This window comes from Notothenia rossii (genome assembly GCF_949606895.1).
Source record: "Notothenia rossii genome assembly, chromosome: 8".
NCBI classification, from domain to species: Eukaryota; Metazoa; Chordata; class Actinopteri; order Perciformes; family Nototheniidae; genus Notothenia; species Notothenia rossii.
The window spans coordinates 58975062-58987959 of record NC_136906.1 but is presented as its reverse complement, the minus strand read 5'-3'; the positions used below and the strand labels follow the sequence as shown (position 1 = coordinate 58987959).

Below are 12898 nucleotides of genomic sequence, written 5' to 3'. Positions count from 1 at the left end.
GCTTGAAAAGGCATAAAAACAGAGAATTCAGCTGTAGATCTAGCGGAGAGGGGGAATTATTTGGAAGGGAGGCAGAGGCTTAGAATAAAATCCCATCCATCTTGACGAGTGCGGAAAACAAACGCACTCTGGTTAAGCAAACCCATTAGAAAGCACAGTGTTTGTCTGCTTCAGAAAGGCAGCAAGATGTGCAACGCTTGTGCAAGAGCTTACACAGGATTAAAGTGTTTATCAAAACATCAAGGTCCTCTGCACTGACTTGACTGGAGACCCTCGACTGCAGCGGTTCCCCTCCCTAACAAGTGTTTTGTTGATATAGCGCAAAGCTAACAGTTGCCGAAAGCCGTTAGCCGAGAATGCAGCGATAGGATGCAAACAAGGCCACGACAGCAAGGGCAGAGTTGGATGAATAAAGCCTCAGATGAAATCACTTACTGTGTGCTGTTATTGTTTATTTAACAAGGCGGGGAGTTTGTCTCTGCCAGTAGAATAATATCACAGCTATGTGACGCGCTACATTCCTACAGTAGAGAGCCGAGTAAGAGCATGTCAGAAATTCAAGCAGGAAATGCACATTTAAGACGTCAGGATTGATAATAAATAATCAATACAGTGTGTAGTATTATTGTTATTATTATAAACCTAGTTGTGCGTAATAGATGAGGGAACCAGTTTGCAGAAGACTAAAAAAAAAACTTGAAATCTGAAGAAAAAAAGAGCCTCACATCTATTTGAAGTCATCAAAGGTACTTAATAACAACTATATTGTTACAAAATAAAGCTAATAATAGTTTAATAATAATAATAAAACTCCCCATCCTGAGCCCTCTTGTGGAACTCCCTTTTCAACATCTGTCGAACGAAGGCTGTTGGTTATGCACATAACACAAAGCATCCAAACATTGAGTCTAAAATGAGCTCATTAATTATAACTCTACTTCCCCTCGTGATGAATTAGCGAATGCAGTGGGCCTAAAAGCCACATAATGCTGGTTATACATCAACCATGATGAACCCTTCCCCTGCTGATGAATGGTTTCTTTGCCTGACGACATATCCCATAGCCCTTTGGTGGCAGTGACCTCTAACGGACCCCCTTCTTAAGCCCCTCCCCCCCACCTGTCCCATGGCTTGCTGTATTGTTATTGTATATTACTCTCCCTAAATGCAACTTACTTAAGCATGCATTAACCCAACTTCTTATAGTGGAACTCAAATCCAAAATAAAAACCATGTCTGATTGACCTCTCTTTCTCTGACGTACATCCAGATTGCACGCCCTGTCCTGTGTTTTAAAAAATACTAACAAGAGAAATGTATAAGTAACTAATAATAAAGTATTTTATTATTAGTTAAGCGAAGGCGGTGACACTTTGCCTATAAACTGTCCCCCCTCCTCTTTGTCTGCCTCAGTGTGTGCTTTCTGGTTGTTCATCTTTGATAGTGTGATAAATTTAATGCCTTTCTTTCTTGCTTGCCAATCTCTTTTATTTTGTCTTTTTGTACATATATGTTCAAAAACACATATATGTGTATCTATGTTTCTTTTTCTGAAAATGTTCACATTTTTAATATTTGTTAAGAGTTACCAATGTAATGATGATTTCCTCCCTAATTAGAATGATGCTTCCTCTTTTCTCTATGAATTATCACTATTTTGTAAACAGGAGGTTCATTTGAAAGATTTGGCGTCAAAAGGACACAGCTGCATTGGGTTTCCAAATTCACATCCTCCATAGAGAAACGAGAGAAGATACCTTCCAAAGTACACCCTCACCACTATCTGTGAAAAGTATTCCAAACTGTTTTTTATGCTGATTTCTAATATTTCCTGTTATATGATAGCCACTTTTTGATTGAAATTTGGATTTAAATAGTGGATTACTTTTGTGCATGGCAAAGAAGTTGCAGCTTAGGGTTTGTAAAACTGTCAGTGTTGAGAGTGCTGTTCTCTTTTGTAGATGGGCATGTATATGCTCATTGTTTGTATATCCCCATCCCTTCCTTACAGCCAAAAGCTCTAATGCCGCCCGACCGCTTCGTGCCGCCTTTACATGGACATGGCAACTGATGTACACGTTCACCCCCATCTATGTCATTTCCTTCCTAGTATGTTCATAGGTCCCACCCCCCCCCCCCCCAACCCCCCCGTCACACTCCCTCCTCCCGATCCCTTTACGTAGAGATTCTAAGATGTGTACAGTCATCCATTTGTTCATTAATGAAGTTCAAAGTCGAGCAAAAAAAGAAAAAAAATAGTCATCTAATCCGGCTGTAGATATTTACGAAGAGACTTATATATCAAAGCAAGAATTATAGATATACAGTTTTCTTTTTATACAAAAATGTAATGATTATCCAAAAAAAAAGATATCCTGAACAGAATGGTGAAGATTATTTTTCATGTCATGATGTGTGGATGTATGTGTTGTTGCCTCCCTGTGCCATCCTGTCTAAAAAGAGAAATATATACTACTTAATCAGAAACTGCTAAAAAAGAAACTAACCTAACTTGTCCAAAGGCATTCTTACACAACTTTCTTTTGTAAACATTTTTTCTTCCTGCCAAAATCATGCGGGCAATTTGTTGATGTAAGTTGAAAAAACTGATGGTATGCTTTCTTCCTTTGAAAATGTTTTTTTTTCCTTTTTTGGTAGGCTTTATGATTTTCCGAGCTGACTTTGTTTTTACCTGTTGTTTCTACGTACTTATTACTAATCCCTTTCTGGATAGCTCTATCTGTGGCTTTACTTTGTGAATGTTTTTTTACAATGTTTGCTCTAACTCTAAACTCTTTTTGCAATGCCTTAATTATGATTTCAATTTTCCTTCATTTCTTGTGTTCTTTTTCTTTTATTGTTCCTAAAGGTTTGCATCTCTTTATAGTGCCCTGTTTGTGAGCCGTTGCAATGTACAAACAAGCCACTTTGGCAAGAGGATAAGCAGCTTCAATAGACATCTGAATGTTTCAAAGTCTTTGTAGTCGCCCAACAATAGGCTTAACCAATAAAGCGTGTGGTATCTAGCATTCCCAAATTGATTTATTAGAATGAGTGAATGTGGGAATGTTTTTTAAGCACATAATATCAGTACTAAGTGGTAAACACAGTCTGTTACAAGCAAGATTTTCTCACTAAAGCGTACATATTGGCAAACATTCAGGTGTGATTGAACTGCCCGGTGACTTTGTGCCATCGTGGTAACTGTAGGGGTCAAAAGGCAAGAGGCTAGGGCAAACAGGGGAGCCCACTAAATGCTGTACCTGCTATTCTTTATGACATTTGAGTGGGGACTTTTCGCTGGGACAGTTTGCTTCTGTAGATCAGTGTGGGACCCTCCAACCTATCTCCTGGAATCTTGAATTTAATTTTTCTTTTGGTCAACCTTTCAGACACTTTGGTTTTCTGCATTAAAACTACACAAAATCCAACCAAACTACGTGCTTAGTTTGAGCAGAAGATCTTGGTTTGGCTTAAACTAAAATAAAAGTGTAATTAAGCCAACATCAAGTTTTGTTTTTCACATCAGACGCAAACATAGGCCTCGTGAGGGGTGTACTATGAAGCCAGATGAATGGGCTAGAGAGGTATGTTGAGCCTAAAGCCAGAGCTTTCCATACAACGAAGGTGGCTCTCTTAACCTGGCCCCAAATGAAGCCCAGCGGTTACAGTAGAGCCTTCTGTATGCATGGCATTGGGCCTACATTTGTTTCTCCGCAGCATGTTTTTATTGCCAAGTATGTTTTTTAATATATTGCAACTAATAAAACGCTGATTTGCAAATGGCCTAAGGAAGAAAGTCTGGGTTCACAAAGACGGTTGATAACCACCTTTGTCGTACCCGTTACCTCTGAGTAGGGTAGGTGTGTGTTTTGTCAAGCCAGCCATTCAAAGAAACCCTGTCTCTGTTGAACTTCGTAGTATACCCCCCAGGAAGAAATCACTTTGTTTGTCCATCTATCCCACCAAATGTCTGCACTACGTCAACTTGAGCAAACTTGAAAAAATTGATTTACCATAACTCAAAAACAAACGATATGCAAGAGAAAATATGTTTCCCTTGAATTGACAATGCAGCCTTGTGTTTGTGTCTTTGATAGACTTAAAAAGCCAGTCACATCTTTAAGAGGCTCCTGGCCTTTTTCTCTTTTAGTTTGGTTAGTATATGTTCTTGTGCATAAGTCAACGGGGTTAAAAAGCGCATCTCTCAGCAGCTTAATAAAACACCTACAAAAAAACAGTTTTTCATTTCAGACTTAGTTAACTTGCTCTCGGGTCCACTGACTTGCACTTAAATTGCAAACAAATGCTAATACCCTCTGCTCCTTTTTATCCACAGAACGCATCTTTCACTGCTCAGTTTTTGAACTGACTAAAAAGGATTTAAACTTGAAGATAAATGAATCACGCCTCTTAAAAGCCGCAACTCGTCATTTATGTGGAGAAATATGCAGCATTTTAGAATGGAACTAAATATAACCCATCATTGACTATGTTGGTGTACATAGAACATCTGATAACCATGATTAGTGGATAGTGAAGCATAAAGGCAGTGCTGATCTGAGGACATGCAGGATAAGTAGGACTTAGTTTGTGGAGTCCATTTATTGTGGCTCACCCCTGTGCATCCCTCAAAGCCTTTTGATGCAATGTATACTTTATTTATGGCTGTTGTTTTCCTTTCAGTTTGGGTCTTGTTTGAGTTTCTTTGTTTTTGCACTGGTACAGTATTTTCCGTTCTTTCTTTCTTTGTTTATCTTCAGTTCATGTTTCTTCCCTTTGTTGAGCTTTGCTTTATTCGTTCTTTGGTTTACGGTTCTTTTGGTGTTCGGCTGCTTCTTGCTCTGCTGATAGAAGACGTTCTGCCTTCTGACTTGTGTCTGTTTCTCTCTTTCGCTTTCCAGGAGGGGAACTAGTTATCCCCATACTAGTCGAGGACCCCATAGACATCCCTTCTGTATCCACCCGTTCTCCATTCATCCCCCTCCCCCCAACCCTTCGCCCCGTCCTCATCATTATTGAGACCACCAAAGAATCCTTGGCCATGGCCACTGAGGCGGGGGTACCTTGCTTGTCGGACCGAGGCAGCGATGATTGTGATGATGATGGTGATGGTGGTGATGATGGTGATGATGATGATGATGATGGCATGGTGATTTCGGGGTTTGGCTCTGGAGAAGCTTTCGACTCTAGCCTGCCCCCGACTGACGATGAAGATTTTTACACCACCTTCTCCCTGGTAACAGATAAGATCTTGACCACATCGGCCTATGAAGGCGGCTACAAAGCTCTCGCGCCCAAGTGGGAGGCCAAGGACTTGAGGCCTAGCAAAGCCTCTGAGGCAGGTAGGACTACCCCCACCGCGCCTCTGCCCGACCTCCGGGGCACGCCGGCGGTCCCCTCGGACACGCCACCCAAGCTGCCCGCCGGGAAAATGAACAACCGCGAGGTAAAACCCCTGCAGCCGGACATTGTCCTGCTGCCCCTGCCCACGTCCTTCGATCTGGACGGCACCAAGCCGCGGGGACCCTTCATCACCTCGCCCATGCTGCGCACGGTGCCCGCCGCCTTGCCCACGGTGCCCGGCGTGGTGCGGCGGGTGCCCCCGGGGGCCTCAGAGGTGATCCGGGAATCCAGCAGTACCACGGGCATGGTGGTGGGCATTGTCTCAGCAGCCGCCCTCTGCATCCTCATCCTCCTTTACGCCATGTACAAGTACAGGAACAGGGACGAGGGTTCCTACCAGGTGGACGAGACGCGCAACTACATCAGCAACTCGGCGCAAACCAATGGCGCTGTGGTGAAGGATAAAGCACCCAGTGGCAGCGCCAAAGGTAGCGCTGGTAGCAAGAGACCGAAAGACAAGGACAAGGAATATTATGTATAGAACTCAAGTCATTTCCCAACACATAGAAAAATAAACTGTTTGGAACACAGTAATAAACATTTTGACAGTACCATATTGGCAACTGTGATTTAAAAAGGATAAAAATATCTTAAGAACTCAAGGCTTACTGAGTCACTGAAACATTTACAAAAGAACTTTAGCTTATGGAAGCACACTTACTATTGTAAGCTTTACAGAGAGACAATGTAGTGCAACTTCAACGGGACTCAGCGTGGATCTTTTTAAGGAGTGCCTGCTGGAGACATTTGGCAGTGTGAATAACATCGCGCAAACATCCACGCGACCCTAAGTGACTGTCAAGAGGTGTGTGATCCTTGGAGTTCTAACGACCTTGCCCAATGTAAACCTGTAAAATACGATCACTGTCATTTCGGCCATTCTGAGCATGCATGTGAGGTGTATGTGACGTGGTGCTGGCATCTGTGTAAGTGAGGGACCTCAAGAAACTATGATTGTCGGGAAAGTTGGAAGTCAAAAAATGATTTCACATTAAAAACGGTTTCATTAAATGTAGCTTTCATGGATGCGATAATGAGCTAAAGTATATGTGTAATGAAAGCTGTTGTTTCGTTTCTACTTTTTTGTTTGTTTTTATTTATTCATTTAGTAATTTATTTATTAATTTATTGAATTTAGGTCCTTTTTTTGAAGGATGATGACCAGTCAGGGTTGACTCGGCAGGGCATAGTTACCGCTCTGCAAGATGTGATACAGTAATGTATCTCAATATTCCCCCCCCACCCCACACGTCTCAGCTAAGGATTGGACTGCTACGCATGGCAACCAAATTCTAGATGGTGTTCAAGCGTGTAAGAGTGGATCCACCAGGGAAAATGCACATCACACTGATATTTCTCTGAATTTTAAATCTCTGATAGCATTTTTTCTTTTCTTTAAAGTTTTTTTTGTCCAGTTTTCTATACATTTCCTGAAATGTTTGAGATTTGTGGATTTAACTATTGCAATCTTTAAAAAAAAAAGAAAAAAAATCCAGGCTAAAGACTCCAGTGTGAACCAGTGTGATTCTATCTGTTGTCACAGACGACTGTGTCAAAACAGCAAATATGTTTACATATTTTAATACATCATAGCCGTTGTGCTTTGCGGGTCAATATTGTACAGAAAATTCAAGTTTCTGTTGATTTTTTAAAAAGTTCTCTTGTATAGACAGACCATTTGATTTGATTTCACTGCTGTAGCAACGCGACAAATAAGTCATTTTATTATTTTTACCCAGGGATGCCTGGAGATAAAAAATGATGTGCACAAGAACATTTGTTTAGGCGGGGAGCAAATGTTGTTAGATTAGACGTCTAGTCTCTCTGGATGGTGTTTCTCTTCAGTCGCATGAATATTTCACCATCAGAAGCTGTCAGTCAAATAGAAAACACCTCCCTCAGATCTTGTATTAGGAACTCCTCCTTATTCTGAACTTGCTTTGATCATGTTATTTATTTTTTTATTGGAAATTTAAAAAACAGAACAAGAGAATAAAGACAGAATATGATGGATTTGGGAATCTATTGCTAGCACCTTACTGACTTACAGGTGTTTCATTTTTGTTTCCTTTTTTTAACTGACGTCAATGTTCGTCTGCTCAACTCGTCTTTTTGCATTTGTTTTTCTTCTGTTCATCGTGTAGCTTCATTTCATGTCTCATTTTTATGAATTTCTCTTCCAGCAATATGTTGTTTTTTATGTCATTATTTATTGCTGAAGGTTTTTTGTTCTCATTTTCATGCGAAATCAGTCGGTGTGTATGTTCACTTTGATTTTTTGTGTTGGTACTTGGCTTTTTTCAACCAGTTAATTATTATTGTCTTATGCTCCTTTGACTCCAAACAATTCCCACGAATAAAAAAAATGTTGTTCCCAAACTCTTTTCGATGTGAGGTTGCTGTCCCTCACTCATCCATGTTGTGGTGTAAATGCAGAAGACCCTGCAAAGAGATGGAGATAGATACCATCTACAGCGAAGACACAATTTCTCATCCATTTTGCTATCGCTTCAACAATTTCCTTTCATACCAAAAAGTGGTGTAATTTCCATTCAAATGAAGTCCAGAGCAGAGCGCCGCAACACTATCATTTACCTATAGATGATTATGCAAATTCACACAGTGTTCATCGTAGCAACAAGAGAAAAAAAGGACGGCTGCAGAAAACGGTTATTAGAGGGTCCAAAGACTTCACAACAGCAGAGAAATGGCTTTGGGTTTTCTTTAGAGTCAGGCCTTTGTGGGAGTGCACAGCCAAATGAGATTCTTCACAACCATATGGCCGGGTTATGAGTTACACACTGTCCATATTTTGCACAAATGGGCCTTCACAGAGCTGGTCATTAACTTGCAATAGCCCATTGATGTAGGATATCACAGCGGCATGTGTGAGTATATCCAGATCGCACAATGACTACATATTATCTCATTCGTCCTGCCACAGGCAATGGGAACATGAAGGCCAGCAGGGACTTGCTTCACTGAGAGACTTCTTTATACAGTCGAAGGCAGACCCACATTTCAACATTCATTTGTTTTCTTTATCGGAAATGTGTTCTGTATAAGTCAACACAATAAAAAAGTAAATGTGAAACAAAACAACATTCATTTTAGCGAGCAATGATATTCAATACACATTTCATCCTGCCGTACGAAGGCAAGGAGCAATGAAACTTGAGAAATGCAGCGTTAAAGCGGCTGTGATCAATACTTGTATATTAACAAACTGAAACACGATTACCGTGTGAAAGGGGTCGACGGTAATGACACATTTACAAAGAATTATCACCCTCAGTTCCTCTCAGCTCTACAAAGCATTTCAGCTTCTTTCATTCAATTTCAGACACAGCACACAGCTATTTTCCAGGAGAAGAAAACTCTAAATTCCTCTGTAGCATCAAAGGGCTTACAATTTGCCTCTGTCGCTCCCAAACAATCTGTTTATGCAGGTTGTTAGTAAGCAGTCATGCCTAACAGAAAGACGAGGTATAATGACTTTATTTTACACCTTTTCAATTACTATATCTTTAGTTATGCAACTCTGCCTTTGGACAAGCTACTATTCACAGAACGCAAACACAGTGGTGTTTCAGCTTTCTTGTGCATTTGTTAAGGCCTCTTCACACGTCAGAACCAATGTTTGGTTTTAATTATATTGTTTACATTTGATCTGGTTCATTGTGGTTTCACAATTGCCACAATGCCGCCACTCTAAATAACTAAACATAACATACCTACCACACCTGTAATTACTTCAGTGCTTCTTCTCCCTTTATTAGCAATATTTCGTTTTCTGAGAAAAAAAAGTGTGCTGTCAAGGGGTCATGCATTGGTAAATGAATTCAAACTATTACTGTTTGAATGAATAGAGAAATGTACTGATTTTTTTTGTGTAATGCTTATATCATTTTTGAAAAATAACCTCCAGATTTGTTCTGTTTTTTTCCAACTGACTCTTTTTTTGTTATTGTACCAATTGGCACTTAAACGTTTGGTTTGCACTTTTTAAGACTTTTCCAATGCAATTGGTCCAAAACGATAAAAACAATGAAACAAAAAAATGTATTGACAGTAAAAACAATGAAACCATAGATTTATTTGATTTTGCCCAAGAACCTTTTTCTTTCGTCAGACCAAAGCTTGGCTGTTTGTGACAAGTCTTTATAAACTGAAACTATTCATATTTATATTCAAATCTAATACATTGTAGTAAAAGCAGAGAATGCAGCTCACAGTTGCTTTGCTAGCTAACATTACCATTAAGCTAGCAGCAATTTAGCAGTGTATACTTTTCTCTTCCTCGTTGTATTTAGCTACTGCAGTTCATCAATGTTCACATTTTTTCATAGATAGGCGAAGTCCCGCCCATCTACTTCCGACCCATGGGACCTTATTTTGGAAAAATTATGTATTGAAGTCATTAAAGTATTGAATTGTGCCACAAATTACACATGTTTGTCAATCTTAAAAAATCATTTCCATGTCAAAAAAGTCAGTTTGTCGTAAAACTGTTGAAATGTAATGTAAGACTATGAAAAATACGCAACTAGAAAGACTACAAATCCCAGAGTCGCGTAAGTGATGTCATTAACGTTACATATTACACTCGTGTTACTCACCGACACCTTGTAAAGCCGGTCCCGCATGCTGGCTCTTACGGAACCGACTAACTCCCCTTTTGTGTATGAAAAGCTCTCAACATGCCCAGACTTGGAGTGATTTTCACCTCTTTTAATACTTTTCGCCTCATTCTGAAAGAAATAAGTGAAATGTGCCAACATGACTGCCATCTTGATGTTGGCGACATGTGCGAGACCACAGATGTCGTTCATTGAGCGCTTCACACAAAAAAAGTGTTACTTCACAGTTTTACGACACATTTTAATTTTCTTGACTTAAACAATTATCTTTTAAATTGACAGACATATGTGTAATTCGTGGCACAATTCAAACGGGATTGAAAGATAACTTTTCTCTCTCCATTGACTTCAATACATAAGGTCCCATGGAGGTCCCCCGGAAGGGGAAGGACTTTGCCACTCTATTTAGAGATAACAGCTAGCAAAACATTAGCAAATGGATATAGTTTAAGTTTCAGCTGAGCCTAGCCCTGGCTAGCTCACTACAACGTTAGCATTTTTGCCCTGAGGTGTTTAGTTTGCTCTCTTTCTGACAGTGAGTGCAGTTACTGTGTAGGCCTATTGCCTCAGTGTGTCTCTGTTATCTTGTTTAACTGTTTGAAAAGAATTACAAATATCCTTCGGACAATATTTATTTTAGTAACACACATGTCAAAGAGTCAGATTCAGGTGTTGATCAAATAGTTTATGTGTTTTGCCTTTGTACAGCAGAATACAGATGCCATGCTATTTCAGTTAGGGTATGTTGGAGTTGTAAGGCATGTGAAGCTGATTGCCATCCCTGATTAGTTTCTTTCTAAGCTCTTTTGAAATCACTCAATCTGGTCTTTTGTAAATGGAGCCTGGAGCTGCAGTGCACTGTGCACCGCGCTACCTCTCCTCCTTTATCTCTCATCTGTTGGAGCTGATGTGTGATCAGGAGTATCCGCCAGAGATAATGAGATCACACTTGAATATGAATCTCAGTCTAATTGTGAGACTGTAGGTAAAGCAAGGAAGCTGGTCACACACAGGCAAAAACCCAACATAATGTATAAATGTGACCTAGAATCTCCAGCATATTTTTTGCATAAAATTGTGAAATATAAAAGGGGCATAGATTAAATAAAAAGCTATTTATATAAGTAATTTACCACAACAATGACATCAAGAGAACACAGAAACAAAAACATGTACCGGGGAAGGCAATTGCAGCACAAACCTGAAAAAACTGAAAATACATAAAAATAACTGTATACAAATAAACTATTAATATTATAATTGTGATGCATTCAGATCCTCAAAAGGAGCTGTATTAAGGCTGGAAATGCTCTTGTAAATCCTACCGGCACAAACCCTGAAACAGTGTTCTCACAACCATTAGTCACTTTCATGTTTACACCAGCAGGGTGCCAGCAGAGGAAACGTATCCATTTGATATTAACAACCTGTTTGCTTACACAGTTGTTGGCTGACAAAGTTTATTGATTGCATTTGATGTGTGGCAACTACTTTTCCTTTTAGTCAAATTAGTAGAAGGTAGATTACATCAATTCTGCCGGTGTCGACTGGATAATTCATATCTTAATTGACAGAAAAACAATTTACATTTGCTAATGGATTTTCCAAATGGGTTTCTGTGTGTGTTGGAGTGCCTGTGCCCTGCATAGGCTCTCTGGAAGGACAACAAGGGAGCAGTTCAGCTCCCATTCATGCATTTAAAGGCTGACTGTTGACCTGTCATGAAATGTTACTTCAGCTAATGAACTGGTTAATTCCACGTAAACGCTTTATGGCATTTATTTCTTCCGTTCGAATAAACAGCGGCTTTATAGGAGCCATGCAGCAGCTGTGTCAGAGATTACACATGAAATCAGTTATTGTTGCTTCCCACACACCACACAGGCAGGATGCTGTAAAACACCTTGAGCGCTGGGAATGTCTGCAGCTATAGCATTTAATGGCTCCCCATGTATAGATTTGAGATAAGTCGCTTTTTTTTATCCCGGTAAAGATTCAGGAGAGATGCTGTATCCTCCACAGACTGAAGCAAAGCAGCTGTGAAGGTGAAGGTGATCAATCCTGACAAGTAAAATATGAGCCCGCTGACCTTAACTCAAGCATTATGAAGGGCACACACACACACACACACACACACACAAATGTGCACACCTCAAATAGTGTTTGTGTATGCGTTGGGCATGCCAAGTTCACACAGACAGAAAGAAATGTCTCAGTGGTTGCAGTGGGTTAAGCATTCATATTCATATGTCACAGAGGGCGCACACAGCGATACATTAGCAGAATAGGCAGGTGTATATGTGCACTTAATTCACTTTTGTGTCCGCCTGCAGGGAGCACACCTCCTCTCTTATTCTTCCGCTCCATCACTCAGCAGCCAGGACTTTCAGTTAGCTCCTCAGCCCTAATTAACTGCCAAGATATGAATGCGCTAATCTGGGCTCTAAATCTTCAGTTCCACTGACAAAAGCTTTTACAGGCTGTCACAGCAGCATGACAAACAGCCGGGCTGCTCCCCCGCCTGGTGGACACAGTGCCATCTAGGGAGCAGGTCTGGCAGCTCAGGACTTTTTTGACTTAAGGGGATTTTATTACCATGCATACATAATGCATTATAGGGATGATTGGTAAAAGTCTCATGAAAAAAAAAACATTCTAAAAAACAGTCTATTGTCAGTTTGAGCAATTTGGGATTTACTCGTGGTTATTTTACTGACATTAGAGCAGGGGGGTCCAATCTTTTTTCACTGAGGGCCACATACAGAAAAATATTCGAAGGGCCGGGCCGCTCACTAGAGGTGAGGTATACTGCCTCATAAGTTAAATTATAAGTTAGCAAAATCAATCAAAAG

General features: G+C 40.2%; 1 protein-coding gene across 2 annotated transcripts in view; it reads left to right on the top strand.

The window, feature by feature from the left end:
• nrxn3b (neurexin 3b) overlaps positions 1-7785 on the top strand; it is a 332817-nt gene extending 325032 nt beyond the window's left edge. For both annotated transcript variants that reach the window (XM_079642411.1, XM_079642410.1), the window contains one exon: positions 4905-7785. In XM_079642411.1, the coding sequence (XP_079498537.1) occupies positions 4905-5887 (983 nt within the window). In that variant the 3' untranslated portion in view covers positions 5888-7785. The remainder of the gene's footprint in view (positions 1-4904) is intronic.
• Positions 7786-12898: the final 5113 nt, after the last annotated feature.